General features: G+C 49.7%; 1 protein-coding gene across 1 annotated transcript in view; it reads right to left on the bottom strand.

Annotated features, from left to right (window-relative positions):
• Positions 1-1,540: 1,540 nt before the first annotated feature.
• LOC125448615 (solute carrier family 12 member 9) overlaps positions 1,541-19,154 on the bottom strand; it is a 33,778-nt gene continuing 16,164 nt past the window's right edge. Inside the window, 12 exon segments of the mRNA XM_048524021.2 lie at positions 1,541-2,606; positions 3,511-3,657; positions 4,969-5,143; positions 5,877-6,069; positions 7,409-7,533; positions 8,666-8,748; positions 10,012-10,169; positions 11,455-11,566; positions 13,040-13,147; positions 14,546-14,842; positions 18,429-18,519; positions 18,521-18,573. Of these exon segments, the coding sequence (XP_048379978.2) occupies positions 1,798-2,606; positions 3,511-3,657; positions 4,969-5,143; positions 5,877-6,069; positions 7,409-7,533; positions 8,666-8,748; positions 10,012-10,169; positions 11,455-11,566; positions 13,040-13,147; positions 14,546-14,842; positions 18,429-18,519; positions 18,521-18,573 (2,351 nt within the window). The 3' untranslated portion in view covers positions 1,541-1,797.

Here is a 19,154-nt window from a genome sequence, read left to right as displayed (position 1 = left end):
CCCGAGACTACCAGCATGCCCCAAGGATCAGTTTTTGGGCCCCACTGATTTTTGTCACTTCTGTAAAGCGATTTGGATGGGACATGAGGCATGGTTAGCAAGTCTGCAGATGGCACCAGAATTGGCAGGAGTAGTGGGCAGCAAGGGTGGTTATCTCAGATGGGGTTTAATTTAGAAAAAATGCGAGGTGTTGCACTTTGGGAAGGCAAACAGGGTAGGACTTACACTTAATGGTAGGGTCCTGGGGAACGTTGCTGCACAAAGAATAGAGGTGCAGGTTCTTGGTTCCTAGAGAGTGGAGTTGCAGGGAGACAGGGCAGTGTTTGATACAGTTGTCTTTATTGGTCAGTGCATTGAGTATAGGAGTTGGGAGGGTCATGTTGCAGCTGTACAGGACATTGGTTAGGGCCACTTTTGGAATACTGCGTTCAGTTCTGGTCTCCCTGCTGTAGGAAGGATGTTAACTTGTAAATCTCTTCTGAACCTTTTCAAGGATGTTGCCAGGTTTGAGCTATGGGGAGAGGCTGAATAGACTGGGGCTATTTTCCCTGGAGTGTCGGAAGCTGAGGGGTGACCTTACAGAGGTTTAAAGGTTGGAGGGTCAGTGACTAGCTAAGGTCTTTCTCTCCCCAGGGTAGGGGAATCTAAAACTGGAGGGTATAAGGTTTAAGGTGAGAAGGGCAAGATTTAAGAGAGAACCTGACAGGTAACTTTTTCCACACAAGCAGAGGGTGGTGTGTGTAGGGGGATGAGCTGCTGGAAGCAGTGAAGGCTGGTACAGTTACAGCATTTAAAAAGGCACCTGGATGGGTTTAGAGGGATATGGGCCAAATGGGACTGGATTAAATTTAGGATGTCTGATCAGCATGGACGAGTTGGATGAAAGGGTCTGTTTCTGTGCTGTATGACTATGACTGGGTCAAACCCAGCTTACAAAGTTAGATTCAGCACAGGACCCTGCTCGGACATTCAACGAGATCGCGACTGTAACCACCACAATTTCCAATCACCTTTCATCGCCAAGGCCGACTGGTTGGTCAGCCGTGAACTCAGGGCCAGCCAAGCGGCCTCTTTCTCTCCCAGTCTGTACCGGGGGCTTCTGCTTAACACCAGGACAGGATTCAAATCACACATACACACCATCTGGTTCACTGGATTCCCCTTCACGTAATAAAGATGGAAGAAATCTGTTGTTCTTACCTGGTGTATGGGGTCCACGTGACTCCAGGCTCACCCTGATTGCCTCTAAAAGGCTGAGCAAGCCATACCCAGATTGGTGGGAGAGCGAGTGTGAAAAAAAGGAGGCCGCAGGTCAAAAAAAAAACCAGGCCATCCTGCTGCTGGTGGGGGGGGTCTATTTCCAGGGGCCATGCATGGAGGTGGGAGACATGATGCTAGTGTTGGCAGCAGGTGGCTGAGCTCCCATTACAATGGTAACCCCTCACCAAGTCACTACACAGTGAGATCCCAGACCGACAATCACTTTTGAAAGAAAAAACCACAATAAACAGCGTAGCATTTTAATAAGTTAGAACCCCACCCTCCCTTCTGAAAAAAACCATTGCAAACCCAAATTACACACAATTGTTTCCCCCTTGAACCCCAACCCTATTCTTCAGGTATTTAAATATAAATAACAGCAACAAGTAAGAGTCCCACCCTCCCCCTCTCCTTTTAAATAGAGTGTCCGAGGCACATTTTTGTAACTGACCACACAGTGAGGACAGAAAGAGTTCAGAGTCAGTGCCCATGAGGGTTATTTTTCTTTTTAAAAAGGGGACTGGTAGGGCACAGCAGTTATAGGTCAGTGCAAGTGACTGGAGTTAGGCCGTGGATCAGGAGTGTAGGCCCCAAGCCTTCGGTCAAGATTTCCAGCTGCTCCAGGTATCGCCGGGAGTGGGCGGTTTCGGCAGGAGGCCTGGGCAGGTAGAGGAACCGAACGGCCGTGTGGAAACCCTGGTCCAGGATCATACGGTTGACCGCCCGCAGGTATCCATCGGAGACGTGGTCAGCCGAAGAGGCGGCCAGGGCCTGCGCGGTCGGCCCCACCGCCTCCCAGGTGACAATCTTGATGGTGGCCTTGATGCGCAGCTGGTCCAGGAGCTTGCGCAGCTTCTCCTCCTTCCGGACCCAGCTGCCATCTCCGGGCTCGACGCACAGGAAGATGCGGAGGCGAGCCGCTTTCCAGGAGACGACCATGGTCAGGACGCAGGCCATCTGCAACAGGAAGAGGCTGCACACGTCCACGTAGTCAGTGTTCTCGGGTCTCAGGAGGTTCAGAGGCCAGACGTCGATGGACACTCTCTCCAGCCTCTTCTTGGACAGCAGGACCTTCCGGTCCATGGTGAAGAAATACCGTGCCAGGCACACGTTCTTCTGCATCTTCAGAGCATCTGAGATTATGGCAACATATTCCTGCTCTGTCAGGCTCTTGGGAGTCTCCCCGTCCCGGACAGGAGGGAAGTGGGCCTGCAGGGAGGCGATGTCCACACCAAAGTGGTCGTTCTTCTCCTTGGCATCCCTGAAGGCCGGGTCCAACAGGAAGTAGTCCTCGGGAACACAGTGGTCGTAGAATCCCAGCACCAGTGTGTTGGGCTTCATCCCTCCTGCAAAAGGGAGAACATAGCCATGCATTAGCACCCTACCCCCCAACTAAAGGGGAACACAGTCCAGGAGCAGGGCCTTTGGCCCAACTCACCCGCGCCACCTGGGTTTCATAACTGGAAGGAGTCCCCTATTTGCTCCTGTTTGGCCCATATCCCTCAAAGCCTTTCCTATCCACCCAAGTGTGTCATTACACCCACGACCACCTTAGTGATTAGATTAGGGGATGAATGGCCTCATTTCAAGTCACACAGCAAGGAAAACAGACCCTTCACTCCAACCAATTGATGCCAACCATAATCCCAAACTAAACTAGTCCCACCTGCCTGTGTTTGGCCCATATTCCTCCAAACTTTTTCTATCCACATACTTATCATATAACCTTTAACATTGTAAATGTACCCACATCCACCACTTCCTCTGGAAGATCATTCTACACATGAGCTACTGTGTAAACACGTTGCCCCTCTTGTCTTTAGTAAATCTCTCCTCACCTTGAAAACATGACCCTGAGTCTTGAATCCCCCACCCTATTGGGAAAGACTCCTGCCAATCACATTATCTGTGGCCCTCCTGATTATATAAGCCTCTGTTTAAAAAAGGTCACCCCTCAGCCTCCTATGCTTCATTGGAAAACAAGAGTCCCAGCCTCTCCTTACAACTCGAAACCTCCGGTCCTGGCAATATCCTGGTAAATCTCTTCTGAACCCTCTCTGGTTTAATAGATATCTGTCCTCTGACAGGACAGCCAGCCTCAGAGCGAGAGAACCAGAAGTGGCCTCAGATTCCTGGTGTTTCAGCCCTCCGGAAGACCTTCTCGAAAGTCAATTCTGGGATCCCTCCCTCCCACAAACAGATACCCCATCAACCCCCGCCCCCCCCCCCAGGGAGGAGTTTAACCCCTACCCAGGCCGGTTATGCGGAGTAAATGCTGTACGCCCTGCCGCACTGTCGGTGACAGGGTCAGATCCACAAACGCTTTCACATTCAGCTTGTCCACAAGGCTCAGCCAGAAGTTGTACTGGGGCTGGATGGGATCAGTTGGAAGAGCATCTAGAGGGAAAAGGAGGAGGAGGAGAGAGGAGGAAGAAAAGGAGTTAGCAGCTCAGAGTGTAAACATCTCTAGGGCAACACTCACCCCAGAAAGCAACTCAAAATGTGATAGAAAAACCCATCTTCAATTAAAACATCCAAAAGAAGTCTTGTATTTTAATACAAACCATCAGGGGAAGACGTGCACTATCGCAATGTGACTGCCGCGATCACCCAGTGGCCCAGGCTAATGAACCATGGACCCCTGGCTTAGTCCCAAAAATTGTGGAATTTGTATTCCATTCCTAAAACTGGAATTGATATTGAGAGTGCTCTCAATCATAGACTGTCATTAAAAAACCCTCATTGGGTTCACTAATGCCGTTGTAGGGAAAGGGGGAGGAATCTACCATCCTTAACTGGTCTGGTCTACATGTAACTCCAGACACACTATGGGTGGGGCTTCTTAACTGCCCCTTGAATGGCTAAACAAGCCACTTTAAAAGGGCCAATTACGAACAGCCTTGACAGCAACACCAAGAATGATAAAACCTCTGGAGGTTCGAAGCAGAGCATGACGACCAAGAAAGGCACATTTATTAAAGAGAGTACGGTCCAGAAATACAGGCCACAGATTTCTGGTCTGCCACATGACAGGGTTAAAAATGAAAACTCAGTGGTTGCGTCGTAGGGGGAAGAGGGGGCGAACCAATAAATGTTCATTTATAAGCCACCCCCAGGGGTGTTACATTACAGGACTCAGTACCTCGATCACATTCCTGGGACTGGTAGTCAGCAGCCAAGCCAGAATGTTACACACACCCCCCCCCCCCAAAATACACTGCCGTCACGAGACAAAAATCCAACACGTCCTAAGAGAAAATCTCTCTGATCAGTACCTTTTGGCTTTGTAGGAACAGGACCCCCCCCCTCCACAAACTCTCTGGTTTTGTTTAAAGCTGGTTGAAACTGTCAGATGTCACTACAGCAGGGTGTGAGCGGATAGGAGGCCCCAGGCCCCAGCACAGGCCCTGCTTCCCCTCCCCTCAACCCTCCAACCCAGAGCCCTGAGGCCCCACTCCATGACATAATCCAGCAGGGAAACCTAAACAAAAAACACAGCAATACTCTACAAGTAGGCCACAGATTTTCCCCAACACTACACACCACCCCCCCCCCTCCCCCTCCCCCTTCCCTGCAGTTTGGTTCATTTGCCAGACCTGCTTGACTTTTCACCCACAGTCCAAGAGGAGCGGTCAGGACAGCCAGTCGTGAAGCATCACCTCAAACCAACCTCTCCCCGCTCCAACTGGAAACGAAATGCCATCTTACCGAGGTCCCCAACTTGCACATGCCCCAATACAAACAGCCCGCCCTTCTTCAGGTCATTGACGAAGGTGATGAGCTGGGCACTGGTCCGGGGATTAGCCACCATCAGCAGCATCTGAGGCCTCCAGAACTTGACGTGCTCTTTCCGAACATCCAACAGTAACAGATACTTCCTCACCTGGAAATGGAGGGGGTGGAATATTGAAAAAAAAAGAGTAAACTTGTAATTGAGCAAACTCCTGCCCTGTTTGGCCTCAGGTCAGAAGGTCACAATTGGTTGGAGCTTGTAATCCAGGCCAAAAATCCTCAGGCCTGGCCTGACCAGACCAGACCAGACCAAGACATCAACATTTGCTCCAGACACCGCACCCCCACCCCCCACCCCAGAGGGGCAGCATGATCCCTTTGCTCAAGACAGGGATTCCTCCCCAAATTTCATTTCGCCAGTGTCCTGGGGGTGGGAGGGGGAAGGAGGAAAAAAAGTGGCGTCCGGAGATGTTACCATTACTAGTAGCCACCCCCCAGGAGGTCTCTGTGGGCTCAAATACGATTAGGAGAAAGTCAGATTCAACTGGGAGACCCAGCATAGGAAGGCGGCCTCCCTACTGGGGACTACAATAACAGACACTGGCTGGGATGGAAAGCCAATGCAGGTGGTCCCAGACCCACTGCAACAGACTTAACTCTCACCAGCTCGCGAGAGAGAAATTCAAAAAAAAACAAAGACCAGTGACCCACCTTAGCTCCAGGGGACACCAGTTGTGCACTTACCAGGGATGCAGACATCTCCAAAACAAATACACCGCATATCTCCGTTGCATCACTGCCAGTGGGATCTTGCTGTGTAAGCTGGACTGCGCTCCACACACCCCCCCCCCCCCCCCCACCAAAAACGAGGCACTCGCACTCACCTGGTGGAAGATGAGGGCCTGACTGATGTAACCCCAGCTGCTGGTAGGAGATCGATAGTGGATCACCACCAGGAGGATTAGCATGAGGACGATCCCACACGAGGCGTAGGCTGGGTTGATCAGGAACATCATCACCAGGCAGCCAACGATGCCCAGCAAGCACGTATGCCAACTGAAGAGCTGGAAAGTTGGCCTGAGGATTTTTGGGGGGGGGGGGGGGGGGGGGGAAAGAAAGGGGAAGAAAAGAAAAAAGAACAGCACGGTGGGGGGGCAAGCTAGCACCATGACAAAACACTGATAGAAAAACATGCTCCCCATTGGGTTCAAGTCGGTGGAGGAGGAGGAGGGGGGAGACATTTAGGCCTCATTAGGCCATACACCTCCTGCTGTTTGCTTAAAAAGAAAAAATATCAATGTCATCTCTCTTGACACCCTCTAAAAAGAGATATCCTAGTGGAAACAGAAATTTCAATGTTTGCTCCAAGACACCAATCTCTGGAATGCTCTCCCACTGAATATTTTTATGCAAAAAAACAAAAAAGGGTGGGGGTTCATCCTTTTGGGAGTTACACAGCAGGGACAGACCCTTTGGTCCAACCAGGCCATGCCAAACATAATCCCAAAGGTCATCCCATCTGCCTGCTCCTGGCCCATATCCCTCCAAACCTTTCCTATTCCCGTACTTATCCATTGTAACTGCGCCCGTGTCCACCAGTTCTTTGGAAATTCATTCTAGATGAGCCACTCAAATTTGCCCCTTGTCTTCTTCAAAAAAAAAAGACTCTCCTCTCAGCCTACAAGAACACACCCTAATTTTGAAATCCCCCACCCTGGGGTAAAGACACCAACCATTTACTTTATTACTGTAGAAGCCTCTAGAAGGTCACCAGCTTCCTACACTGTAGAGAAACAAGTCTATCCAGCCTCTCCTTATAATTCAACACCTCCATTCCTAGCAACATCCTGGTGAATCTCTCCTGAGCCCTCTCCAGTTTAATAATATCCTTCAGAAAACTGGGCGACCAGAACTGGACAGTGCTCCAGGAGAGGCCTCACCAACATCCTGTACAACCTCAACATAACATCCTCAATTCCCACACTCAAAGTAATTGAGCAAAATGAAGGTGTAAATGCTAAATGCCTCAAGCACCCTGTCTACCTGCGATGCAAACTTCAGAGTTATTAGGTCTCTGTGCTACAATATTAACCAAGGCCCTACTTTTAATTGTACAAGTCCTGCCCTCGTATTAGATTTTTGGTAAAACAAGCTTCATTTACCCAAAAAGACAAACTCCATCGGCCACTCCTCAGTCCATTGACCCAACTGATCAACATTTGTAATCCCAGATAACCACCTTCACTGTTCACTATACCAAGAGTGGTGTTGTGTGCAAACAGAGGCGGTCACTCGTTTGTCCTCACGCCCGTCTCTCCAGGAGAGGTGGTCATCATGGTAACTCCCGAGCAGTTATAACTGAACACAACGCGCTTCCCTTGCCCATTTCCTCCCCCACCATGGGCAGGCAAGTTACCTGAAGTTGGGGGCAGAGGCCCATTCCAGGGCCAGGCAGGCAAGGTCAACTGCAGCATAGGCCATTAGGAAGAAGATGGTGACAACCCCAGCAATTGTGTTCAGCTTCCCTGCAAACAGCACACACTGGGGGTGGGGGGGCCGCGGAGGAATAGGGGAGGGAGGGAGAGAGAAAGAAAAAAAAGACAATAAACTGGAAGAATAGTTAACACACTTGAGAAGGTGGGGGTGTCCCACAAAATGGTTACACAGTAACCATCCCCAAGTCAACACCATCTTGCTGCCAGCCCCCACCACAGCAAGGGGGGGGGGGGCACAAGAACAACCCCACACTTCCACCACCACCCCCCCCACCAAGCATAACAGCTGTGGTGAGGCCATCAGCATTAATGGTGAAGAGGAAGCATTCACGCACCAGGTTGCCATGACAGAACCTTGGGGCCTAGCACACTCGAAACACTTCCAGCCACCCACCTCCTGATGCTGCCAGACCTTTCTATTGAAACCACGAAGAGAGCCTGGCTGTGGACAGCTCCCAGTAATGACTGGTTTGAAATGGGTTTTTTTTGGGGGGTGGGGGCGGCAGGGGTGAAGAGGAGGGAGGCGGCAGCCTGGGCCCAGTCCTTCTGTGCCATTGAGACAATTCTTAAAAATAAGACGCCTTTCGAGAGCACAAAAAAAAAGTGGGGGGGTGGGAAGGAGTAAGTTTAAAAAAAGTCAAGGGAGTGTGACTCAGTTTGCGGCGGGGGGGTGCTGTAATAATACCTTTTAGTTTGCAGTGAAGGAGAAGGCTGGGGAGTTTGATCACGGGGCCTACACAGGTTGAGAGAGAAGGCTCAAGGCACTAGAAGAAGAAGAAGGGGGCTGGGGTGGAGAAGAGAGAAAAATAAATAAAGGGAAAGCTTTCAACAAACAGACAGAAGCAAAGAATGGTCTCCAAAACACAGAGTTTGGGTCTGGAATGTTCCGCCAAGACAACGTGCCAATAGAGGCTTCGGGGTCACTACTGGAACACAACTATTCGCCCAACCAAATGGAGACAGACAAGGCAATGGGACTCTTGCTCAAAGCCAACACTGATGTGGGCTCAATGGCCTCCATCTATACCATGGCCTCTCAGGTGGTATGTTTTTTTCAGGAAATAACTGCTAGGCTGTGCAGGATGGAAATCAGATTACACCCCAGGGTTGGGAGGACAGGAGAGAGCGTGGTCTCCTCATGTCCCACAGACCTTTTAAACATAGTGCCTACTTCATACCTGAACCATTAGCCATGTGTAGAGTACTGCGACCCAGGGGTTTCCCGACTTGGATGTCTTCTTAGCTGGGGCCAGTATTACACCTGTCCAAAAAAAAAAAAAACACGGTTTACTGGCCTAAATTCTGCTGCTCTCACAGGATCCTGTGCATCCAGTCGCCTTCTCAATCTTTGCACCCCTCAGGCCTATGTTTGAGGCCTTGCTATCCCCAGGGCAATCCCAAGGCCTGCTCCCAACATTGTCCTCTGCCTCTCATCCCCAGGGTGGCGGCTTTCCTGGCCTATTCCACCACTGCTCATCGTGGGACCTCAACCTCAGAAGGGCTTGAGTCCCGCCCTCTGACCGACAGAGACTGGCATGGGAACCAATCAGATTCCTGTCTTCCAAAGAGGGGGACTACACAGAGTGTCACAGGCAAACAGCATGGAAACAGACCCTTCAGTCCAGCTTGTCATTACCGACCCGATGTATCCCAAATTAATCTAATCCCATTTGGCAGCATTTGGCCCATATCCCTCTAAACCCTTCCTATTCATGTCCCCATCCCGATCTCTTAAACATGACTACCATCCTCCACCACTTCCTCTGGCAGCTCATGCCATACACATACCACCCTTTGATTATTAAAAGTTGCCCCACAGGTCCCTTAAATCTTTCCCCTCTTACCTTAAACCCGTGCCCCTCTAGTATCTAGTAGGGTGCCCCTACCCTGGGAAATTCACCCTAGCCATGCCCCCTCATTCTATAATGATCTACAGAGGTCCCCCCACCCCCCAACCCTGATGTTCCATGGAAAATAGCCCCAGCCTCTCCCTGCAGCTCAAACCCTCCAACACCCTTTGTAAATCTTCTCTGAACCCTGTCAAATTTAACCACACAGACTTATTAACGCTCATGGTCCAATAATTTAAATCATGCGTCAGGGATGGATCAACTGTTTCTTTAGAGGAAAGCAAAGAAAAATTCTGAAGCACAGCAAAAAATCCAGGTTTCGTTTTAAACTAAAAACATGTGTTTAAAAAACAGTTGAGGATTTGTTCTTCCCCTTTGAGGGTTCATTTTGCGATTCTCTTCCTCAAAAGAAAAAAGGGACAGCAGATGCCAAATATTTCAGCAACAAGGGGTTAGAGAGATTCTCAATAATGAGGATAAAAGTCAGGGATAGACAGGAACGTGAAGGGGATCAGACGCAGCTCGGTCATACTGTTGCAGGCAGACTAGAGGGGCTGAGTGGCCTCCTGTTGCTCACTATTTGTGCACCGCATCCCCATGTCTGCCAGTGGGAGGGTGGCTATTCGGTAAACTGTTATCTCGGTGTATTACAGCCGGGGGCGGGGAGAACTCACCAAACAGGTCGTCCCTGGCCAGGGCGTGGAGGATACGTGAGGCACCGATCAGTGTGCTCATGGAAGCGGACAATGAGGCTGCGTACACACCGATAACCACAAACGGGGGCCAGATGTTGATCTGACGGAAGAAGGCATAATCCTCTTTCAGCAACATCCTGAGGAGAGGGGATGGAGAACAGAGAGAGAAGTTGGGGGGTGCGGGGAGGAGATGGGGTGGTGCAGAGAGAAAGGGAGATTAGTTACAGCATCCAGGGCCATGTCAAAAATTACACCCCTCCCCCCCCCCCCCCCCCCACCTCAAATGCACACCTTGCTCTCAAGCATCCCTCCCTGTTTGTGACAGGAGATTTTACTCCATTGTCTCCAAGCACAGCCCCACCCAAATCCTGCTTCCCAAATCCAAACACTTTCACCCCGAGCCCATTTTCCACTTCGAATCGAACACGGCAGCGTTTGCTAAAAGCAGCAAGGTTCAGCTTCCTTCTGGCCACAGGACAATTGTTTAATTTTGTTCCTGTATCATTCCAGCAGGGGTTTGGGACACCACTGCCTCAGCAATTCACTTTCCAAACCCACTACCTCCACCATCAAGGAAGGCAACAGCAGATGCATGGGAACAGCACTGCACCCAACCCCCCCCCCCCACCACCCCCAACCCTACAAGTTCCTTTCCAAACCACTCCCCATCCCAACCTGGGAATAGATTGGTCATTCCTACAGCCCAATGGTATCAATGTGGACTTCACAAGCTTCAAAATCTCCCCTTCCCCCACTGCATCCCAAAACCAGCCCAGCTCGTCCCCTTCCCCCACTGCATCCCAAAACCAGCCCAGCTCGTCCCCACCTCCCTAACTTGTTCTTCCTCTCACCCATCCCCTCCTCTCACCTCAAGCTGCACCTCCATTTCCTACCTCCTAACCTCATCCCGCCTCCTTGACCTGTCCATCCTCCCCAGACTGACCTATCCCCTCCCCACCTATGCACTCCTCTCCACCTGTCTTCTCCTCTATCCATCTTCGGTCCGCCTCCCCCCTCCCTATTTATTTCGGTTCCCTCTCCGATGAAGGGTCTAGGCCTGAAACGTCAGCTTTTGTGCTCCCGAGATGCTCCTTGGCCTGCTGTGTTCATCCAGCTCCACACTTTGTTATCTTAGATCGGTCATTCCTTCCGGTTCAAAAATCCTGGAATTCCCTTGCTAACACCACGTGGACTGCAGTGGCTCACCCCCACCTTCTCAAGGGGCAGTGAAGGAAGCTGTAACCAGTAAATGCCCAAAAACCTACAAGGGTCAGCCATGTTTTCCAGCCCCATCCCATTCCTGGGGAAAGCACGATGGCAATCTCCTGCCTCACTTCCCAACAATACCCTCCTCACAGACCCTCTTGGGACATATTGTCCCAGAACCCCACCCCACCCACTGCAGAAAGCCCAAGACCTCACCTATTGCAGGTAAAGCTCACGAGGAAGAACAGCAGGAGGTAGACCAGGAATGTGTAGATGACAGCAATGATCGTGCCTTTGGGAATTGCGTAGCTCGGGTTTTTCAAGTCCCCTGGAATGAGACACTGGCGTAAACAGAACTCCCCCAAGCCATGGGCCGTCATTTTTAAGAGACTGGACTGTCTTAAAATCAGAACACAAGTGCGCACAATTCCTATAAGAGCAGCTTTGTCAAGCACAGGGAAGTAGGTACCACTGGCTGGGCCAACGTTTGTTGTCTGTCCCCAGTTGCTGAAGAGATTTTGGTGGGGACCCAGCTCTAGAAAGTGTGCGAGCACAACCCCAGTGTTGGTCAGGGAGTGATGGGGGTCATGGGCTCCGAAGGTGCTTTCTGGGGAGAGGGCCCCGCACAAACAGGGACACAATTGAAGAGAGGGGACAGAGGAGGAAGAGAAATTTCTCCACTTTGGTAAAAAAAAAGGAGTTACCCCAGCTCCAGAATGGGAGCTAGAGGCTCAAGTCACAGTACATGGGGAAACCAGAGTTCTAGATATGGAGAGCAGGCTGAATGGCCTATGCCCATTCCTCTTTGGGGAGGATGTGGGAAAACAGGGCCAAGGTAGATGGTTAACTACGATGAGAGCGAACAGCAGAAAAAGCTTAAAGGGGCCGAACGCCCTACTCCCGTGGCCCACATTAGTAAGGGGGGGGGGGGGGGCAACAGCCTAGTGCTATTAATACTGGGCCGTTAAATCAAGACACCCAGGAAACATTCTGGATTTGAATTCTGTCACGGCCGAGGGTGGAATTTGAATTCAATTAAAAAGATTTGGAATCAAGTCTAATTATGATCATTAATCCATTGTCAAAAAAGTCACCTGGTTCACTAATGTCCTTTAGGGAGGGAAACTGCCATCTTACCTGATCTGGCCTACATGTGACTCCAGACCCACAGCAACGTGACTGACTATCTGCCTTCTGGGCAATTAGGGATGGGCAGCAACAGCATCATCCCATGAATGATTAGAAAGAAACATTAGGGCAGTAAGTCGGTCATCGATCAGAAAAAGAAGTTTAAAAAAGCTACACAGAAAAGGTGCGATTTTGATTTGGTTGTCACATACTGAGAAGTATTTTGTGCTATCCAGACAAATCATAGCTTAGGTACAAAATAACAGAACAGACTTACGGCTACAGAGAAAGACCAGCTCTCTAATGAGAAGTCTGATAATCTCAGGGAAGAAGCTGTTCTTCAATCTGTCAGTATGCGTTTTGTATAATTCTGCAGTTTGCAGGTGATGATAAGCTGCATCCCTTGCCACATTCCCCACTGGGGGCGGAGATGCATCCCGATTTCAAGAAATAAAGTTAGATAAAGCCATGCTTCAGATTTGTTAGCGCGCAAATTCAACTTGTCCTGTCAGCTCGCTGGGATTTGAACACCACCTCTCCCCCCGACCAATGCCCCGTGTGTGGGGGGTGGGGGGGTTGAATGCTGGGCTTTTGTTCAGCGACAGTATCTGCCCCACACCAGAGAGTGGGTTGCTCCCTGGACTAGGAGAGAGATAAAAAGGGCGATGTTTACCAGACATGTTGGAGCCAGCCATGATACCAGTACAACCATTAAACATGACCGCAAACACCGTCGCAAACGTCATCATGTACTTGGTGGTGTAGTCCACGGAGTAATCATCTGGAGAATTTTGGGGGAGGGGGGGGGGGGGGGAGGCAAAAAAGACACACATTACTCGAGACAAAACACTGTCTTCACACACGCACTTCATTCCCCTGCCATCCCTTCCCAACACGTCACTAAACATTCTCATCACTGCCACCACCAGTGCCCTGTTTCCCCCTCCCCTCCCCCAAACAACTGGGACTTGGAGATAATCTAGTCCCAGGCTGCATCAAAAGCTAGGCCTCAAAAAAGTCAGGCATCTTCTCCCATTCCTGGGCAGGAGCAAAAATCACCATGGTTACCATTTTGAAAGATTGACTTAGTCATTACAATACAAAAAAAGAGTATACCATACCAGAGATTTTTAATTCCTGAAAAAGGGAGTTAATGGATATCAGGAGGAGATTTACGCAGCACACATCAGGGCAGGACAGACTGACCCTGGGATGGGAGGACTGCCTGTAGCTAATTCAGGAAAGATCCAATTGGTCAAGTGTTATGTCCAAACAGTTAACAGGAATGTGTATTTACACTTAAACTGAGCCTGATACCACACATGACAACTAACACATAGCTCAGGCCTAGTGTAACGGTGATTAATTACTGGTCAAGAAGATAATCTTCTTCCACTGGTACAAGCAGGTGCCCTTCTCCACTTGGTCTAACACAGGAGAGGGGATTGTTGGCAGTGAATTTACCCAAGACATTCCAGACCAGTCACAGGGTCAGTCTCATTTCTCTTCCGTCCAACTAGTCTGCGCCAATCTGATATCCCAAATTAATCTGGTCCCATTTGCCAGTATTTGGACCATATCCCTCCAAACCCCACACCACACACACTCTGCAGTAAGGAATCCTACAGATTTACTCCTCCCGCGTGAAATGCCACCTCCTCTCCACACCTACCCTGTCAAGGCCCCACAACCCCAAGAATCCTGGGGGGACCTAATGCTAATGAGTACCGGTTCCTTACAACAGTCCCTCCATACTCGAGGTTAAAAATAACTAACAAACAAACAAACAAACATTCTCCAGGACTGTCTCCACTGCATATATATATTTGGGGAGACACAGCAGTTAGCACAGAGCCAGGGACCCAGGTTAGATCCCACGCCGAGTCTGCACGAGTTTCCTCTGGTTGCTACGGTTTCACCCAAGGATGTGCAGGTTAGGCCGGATCGCCGTGCTAATTGTCCCATAGCGTCCAGGGTGGGGGTGGAGAAACAGTGTAATAGGGATGGGCCAGGTGTGTGGGATGCTTGTGACTGTCGAAGTGACCTGCTTCCACACTGTACAGCAGATTTAAAAAGAGACAGTCCTGTTTCTGCCCGAGATGGGGTGGAGCTTAACACAGCCTACAGCATCAACCCTTTCAGGAGCACAACCTCTCACACAGCGACGTTGCGCACTTACCCAGGAGGTTCTGCCACAGCGTAGCGGTGCTGAAGCCAGTGTAGTTGGTATAGATGGCCTGGCTCTCGTTGCCCACTTGCCTGACAATGACCACGGTCCTGGGGCTCACCACGAAGAAACTGACTAGAATGGTGACCAGGACAACATGCACCACCAGAAATATGAGGAAGCTGGTCTTGGCGTAGATCTGGGCTCCAACAAGACACACCAGGAGACACAGCAGCAGGATGCTGGAGGCGTACAGGACATCATAGAGGTAGTTCTGTGGGAGCACATGAATACCCCTGGACAGGGCATCTATTGACAGAGGAAAGACAGAGCAGAAAGGTGGTTATTTGGAACTGGACAAGAGGAACGAGCCTATCTAACTCACCCCTCCCAAAGAGCACCATACTCATACTGAATGCCTTCGCTCAGCTTCTGTTCCCCAAGGCCAATCATGTGCACCCATACTGGCCCACCACCCTGCCAGCAACCTCAAGAAGTTCCCCTCTCAGAAATAAGTTTAATTCCCACTGGATGATCTTCAAATAATGAGTGGGGGAGAAACACCAATCAGCCCCTGCATTCACATCTCCAATTTTTAAAGAGTTTCCTATCTATTGGAGTTTACCCATTAGGGAAAGTGGTTTCTCTGTGGTCAACCCCCACTGAGCCCTGTTAACAGTTTAGCGTGCTTCCCTTCACTGCTCATACCTTTGGAGTGTAGGAGGTGGGATGTCATGTTGAGGTTGTACAGGGCGAGGGCGAGGGCCCTCGTCTGGAGCACCGTGTCCAGTTCTGGCCGCCCCAGTTATAGAAAGATGTTAAGCCGGAGGGAGCTCAGAAGTGAGGGTAGCAGGAACGGAGGGCTGGAGTTCTAAAGGAGTGTGTGGGACTCTTCTCACTGGAGTGTAGGAGGTTGTGGGTGGGGGCAGGCGGTGACCTTATTGAGTTTAGAAAAAAAAGTAATGGGGGACATAGGTAACGTGAACAACAAATAGATCTTTTGCCCTGGGTGGGTGGAATGGGGAGTTCAAAACAAGAGACAAAAATCTTTCACCTTTTGCCTTTAAGAGAAAAGGAGATGGAGACACACACAAAAAGAGGAAGAAGTGGAGGAGGCTGGTACATAGGCATCTGGATGGGGACATGAATAGGAAGGGTTCAGAGGGATATGGGCCAAATGCTGGCAAATGGGACTGGATTCATTTAGGATATCTGATCAGCATGGATGGGCTGGACCAAAAAAGGGTCTGTTTCTGTGCTGTAAGCCTCAATACCTCGCTTAAACACTTCACTTGTCAAAGGGGCTGCTCTCCAAAAACTGGTGATTTCAAATAAACCTGTTTGACTAAACTGTGGTGCTGAGAGGTTTTTGCTTTAACTTAAAATACTGATCCGATTCATTCCCTCAACTTTTAACACTGAAAGGATTAGCCCTATACAAAAGGCATAAGTCTAAACTAGGAGCAAGAGTAGGCCATTCAGCCCGTCAGAAGTTGCTTTACCACAAGATCATAGCTGACCTCAAGCAAACGGCACCATTCCCCTTTCCCCACCTTCTCCCTGCAGCACAGCCTATTGCCATCAGGGGGAGCAAGAGTTCCCGTTGCTTCCTTTAATGTTAGTGAAACTGGTCCAAAAACAGAGGTGCAACTTAGAACAGAAATGTGGTTAAAATAAAATGTCATCAGGACCAAAATGCAAGAATGCCAGCTTTAGAAAAGGAAACAGCAGTTTATTTGCTTGCATTTCTTTGACCCTCACCACTCCCCACCCCCCCCCCCCCCCCGGCCCACAAAATCCCTCAAACACCAATAATCTTCAGAGAAAGAATACTGCAAAATTGTTTCAAACAGAAGCAGCTGGGTTTGTAATCGGTAGCTTCTGCAAAAATGGTGCATTACGGAGAGCTCGGACAACCAAAAAAAGTTTATACCCTAACCCACTCCCCTGCAAAACATGTGCTTTGGTAAAGCAACTTCCACAGTCTCCTAAAAGCATCAGAAACCACCTCCCCCACATGCTTCACACACAGGGACCAAGGTTCTAAACAGTGTTGCCACATCTATGCTTCCCCCAACCTAGATCAATTCCTTTTTTGGTTCTGTATTTAAGTCCTCCACTGTTCAAAACTCTAGATATTTGTCCTCCCAAGACTGTTACACACATTCATTCCATTTGCAGCAAATCTATGCGTTCAATGTTAGATTTCATAACTTTTCTGCATTAATTGCCATTGACTAAAATTTATCCTCCCCATGTCACAGCGGTCATGAGAAAGCAGCACAAACTCTGTTCCCCTCTCCTCCCCCAACCTTTCCACCAGATTCAGCCCCCATCACTATTTGACTTGGGAAATGGTTAAATCATCATATTGTCACCGTGCAAAGTTTCATGCTCCCCCCCACACAAGACAGAAACATGGACACAAATCTGGCAGCGTATTTCAGTCGCTCGCGCGATGCTCTCAAAAACAACTGCTTTGTTTCAATGTTAGAGAGTAATCATATAACCATTAAAATATGATAAATATCTAGGGACAATCAAGGTTATAAAGTTTTGTTTTCCCAAGAGATATGGTCTAGGTTCTCCCCCCGCCAAGAGCATTAGCTGGCCGGGGGGGTGGGGGCAAAGAGGGGCATCATTAGAACAAAGAAACCTACAGGACAGGGACAGGCCCTTCGGCCCTCCAAGCCTGCGATCAAGATCCTCTGTCTAACCTGTCATTTATTTTCCAATGGTCTGTGTCCATTTGCTCCCTGCCCATCCATGTACCTGTCCAAATATATCTTGAGACGCTAACGTGTCTGCATCTACCACCTCCGCTGGCAACATGTTCCAGGCGCCCACCACCCTCTGTGTAAAGAACTTTCCACGCATATCTCCCTTAAACGTTCCTCCTCTCACTTTGAACTCATGACCCCTTGTAATTGAGTCCCCCAAATTGGAGATCTGTGACCAGTGGTGTTCCACAGAGATCTGTGCTGGGACCACTGTTTGTGATATATGTAAATGATCTGGAGGAAGGTGTTAGGTGGTCTGATCACGCTAAGATTGGTGGAGTAGCTGATAGTGAAGGGGACTGTCAGAAATTACAGCAGAATATAGATAGACTGGAGAGTTGGGCACATATGGCAGATGGCATTCAATATGGGCAAATGCAAGGTGATGCATTTTGGAAGATCAAATTCAAGGGCCAACTATACAGTAAATGGACAAGTCCTAGGGAAAATTGTTGAACAGAGAGATCTGGGTGTTCAGGTCCATTGTTCCCTGAAGGTGACAACGCAGGTCAATAGGGCGGTCAAGAAGGCATATGGCATGCTTTCCTTCATTGGGTGGGGTATTGAGTACAAGAGTTGGCAGGTCATGTTGCAGTTGTATAGGACTTTGGTATCGGCCACATTTGGAGTACTGTGTACAGTTCTGGCCGCTGCATTACCAAAAGGATGTGGATGCTTTGGAGAGGGTGCGGAGGAGGTTCACCAGGATGTTGCCTGGTATGGAGGGCGCTAGCTATGAAGAGAGGTTGAATAGATTAGGATTATTTTCATTAGAAATATGGAGATTGAGGGGGGACCTGATCGAGGTCTACAAAATCATGAGGGGTATAGACAGAGTGGATAGCAAGAAGCTTTTTCCCCCCCAGAGTGGGGGACTCAATTACTAGGGGTCATGAGTTCAAAGTGAGAGGAGGAACGTTTAAGGGAGATATGCGTGGAAAGTTCTTTACACAGAGGGTGGTGGGTGCCTGGAACACGTTGCCAACATAGGAAAATTGTGGGGGGGGGGGGGGGGGCATTGTGCCGTGGTGATGGTGGGAGGTTTGGGGGGAGGGGGGGGGGGGGGGGAGAAGTGGGGGGCAGGGGTGCTGTGGTGGAACGCAACATTGACTCACCTGCATTGGGGAGCTCTCCAAAAACATCCAAAATAGCCTCCACCAAGCCCAGGATGTATACAGCACACGAACAGACATTGGCGAGGAAAAAACATCAGGCCGATGCTGCCCCCAAACTCCGGGCCCAGCGTCCGGCTGATCATAACTGGGAACCACGTGAAGGAAATTTAGCGAGTTGGCGAGAGCAAATGAGAGAGAACAGGGACGGATAAACGAGACAGTTATCATTTCATGTCAATATTTTTGACAGAACAAAAAAAATGGCAGACCAGAATTGGTTCTCAGCTCCTCTGGGCCCATTTATGCCCCCGATTCATTCACAGATGAGGCCCACTGGCTAGGCCAGCATTTTTCGCTCATCCCTAGTTAGGCAGATGGGAATTAAGAGTCAACCATATTGCTGTGGGTCTGGAGTCACATGTAGGCCAGACTGGGTAAGGACAGCAGTTTACTTCCCTAAAGGACTTTAGTGAACCAGATCAACAATAGATTTGCAGTCGTCATTAGACTCTTAATTCCATACCTTTCATAAACAATAAATTGGAACATCCAATCCACCCCAACCTGCACATCCTTGGACCGTGGGAGGAAAACCACACAGACACTGGGATAATGTGCGAACCTCACACGCAGACAAGACAGTCGCCCCGAGGGTAGATCTGAACCCCGGCCCCTGGCGCCGTGAGGCAGCAGTGCTAAACCACTGAGCTGCCTGGTGAGAGACAG

This window comes from Stegostoma tigrinum, chromosome 45, assembly GCF_030684315.1.
Source record: "Stegostoma tigrinum isolate sSteTig4 chromosome 45, sSteTig4.hap1, whole genome shotgun sequence".
In the NCBI taxonomy this organism is placed as follows: domain Eukaryota; kingdom Metazoa; phylum Chordata; class Chondrichthyes; order Orectolobiformes; family Stegostomatidae; genus Stegostoma; species Stegostoma tigrinum.
This window is presented reverse-complemented; position numbering and strand designations above follow the sequence as displayed.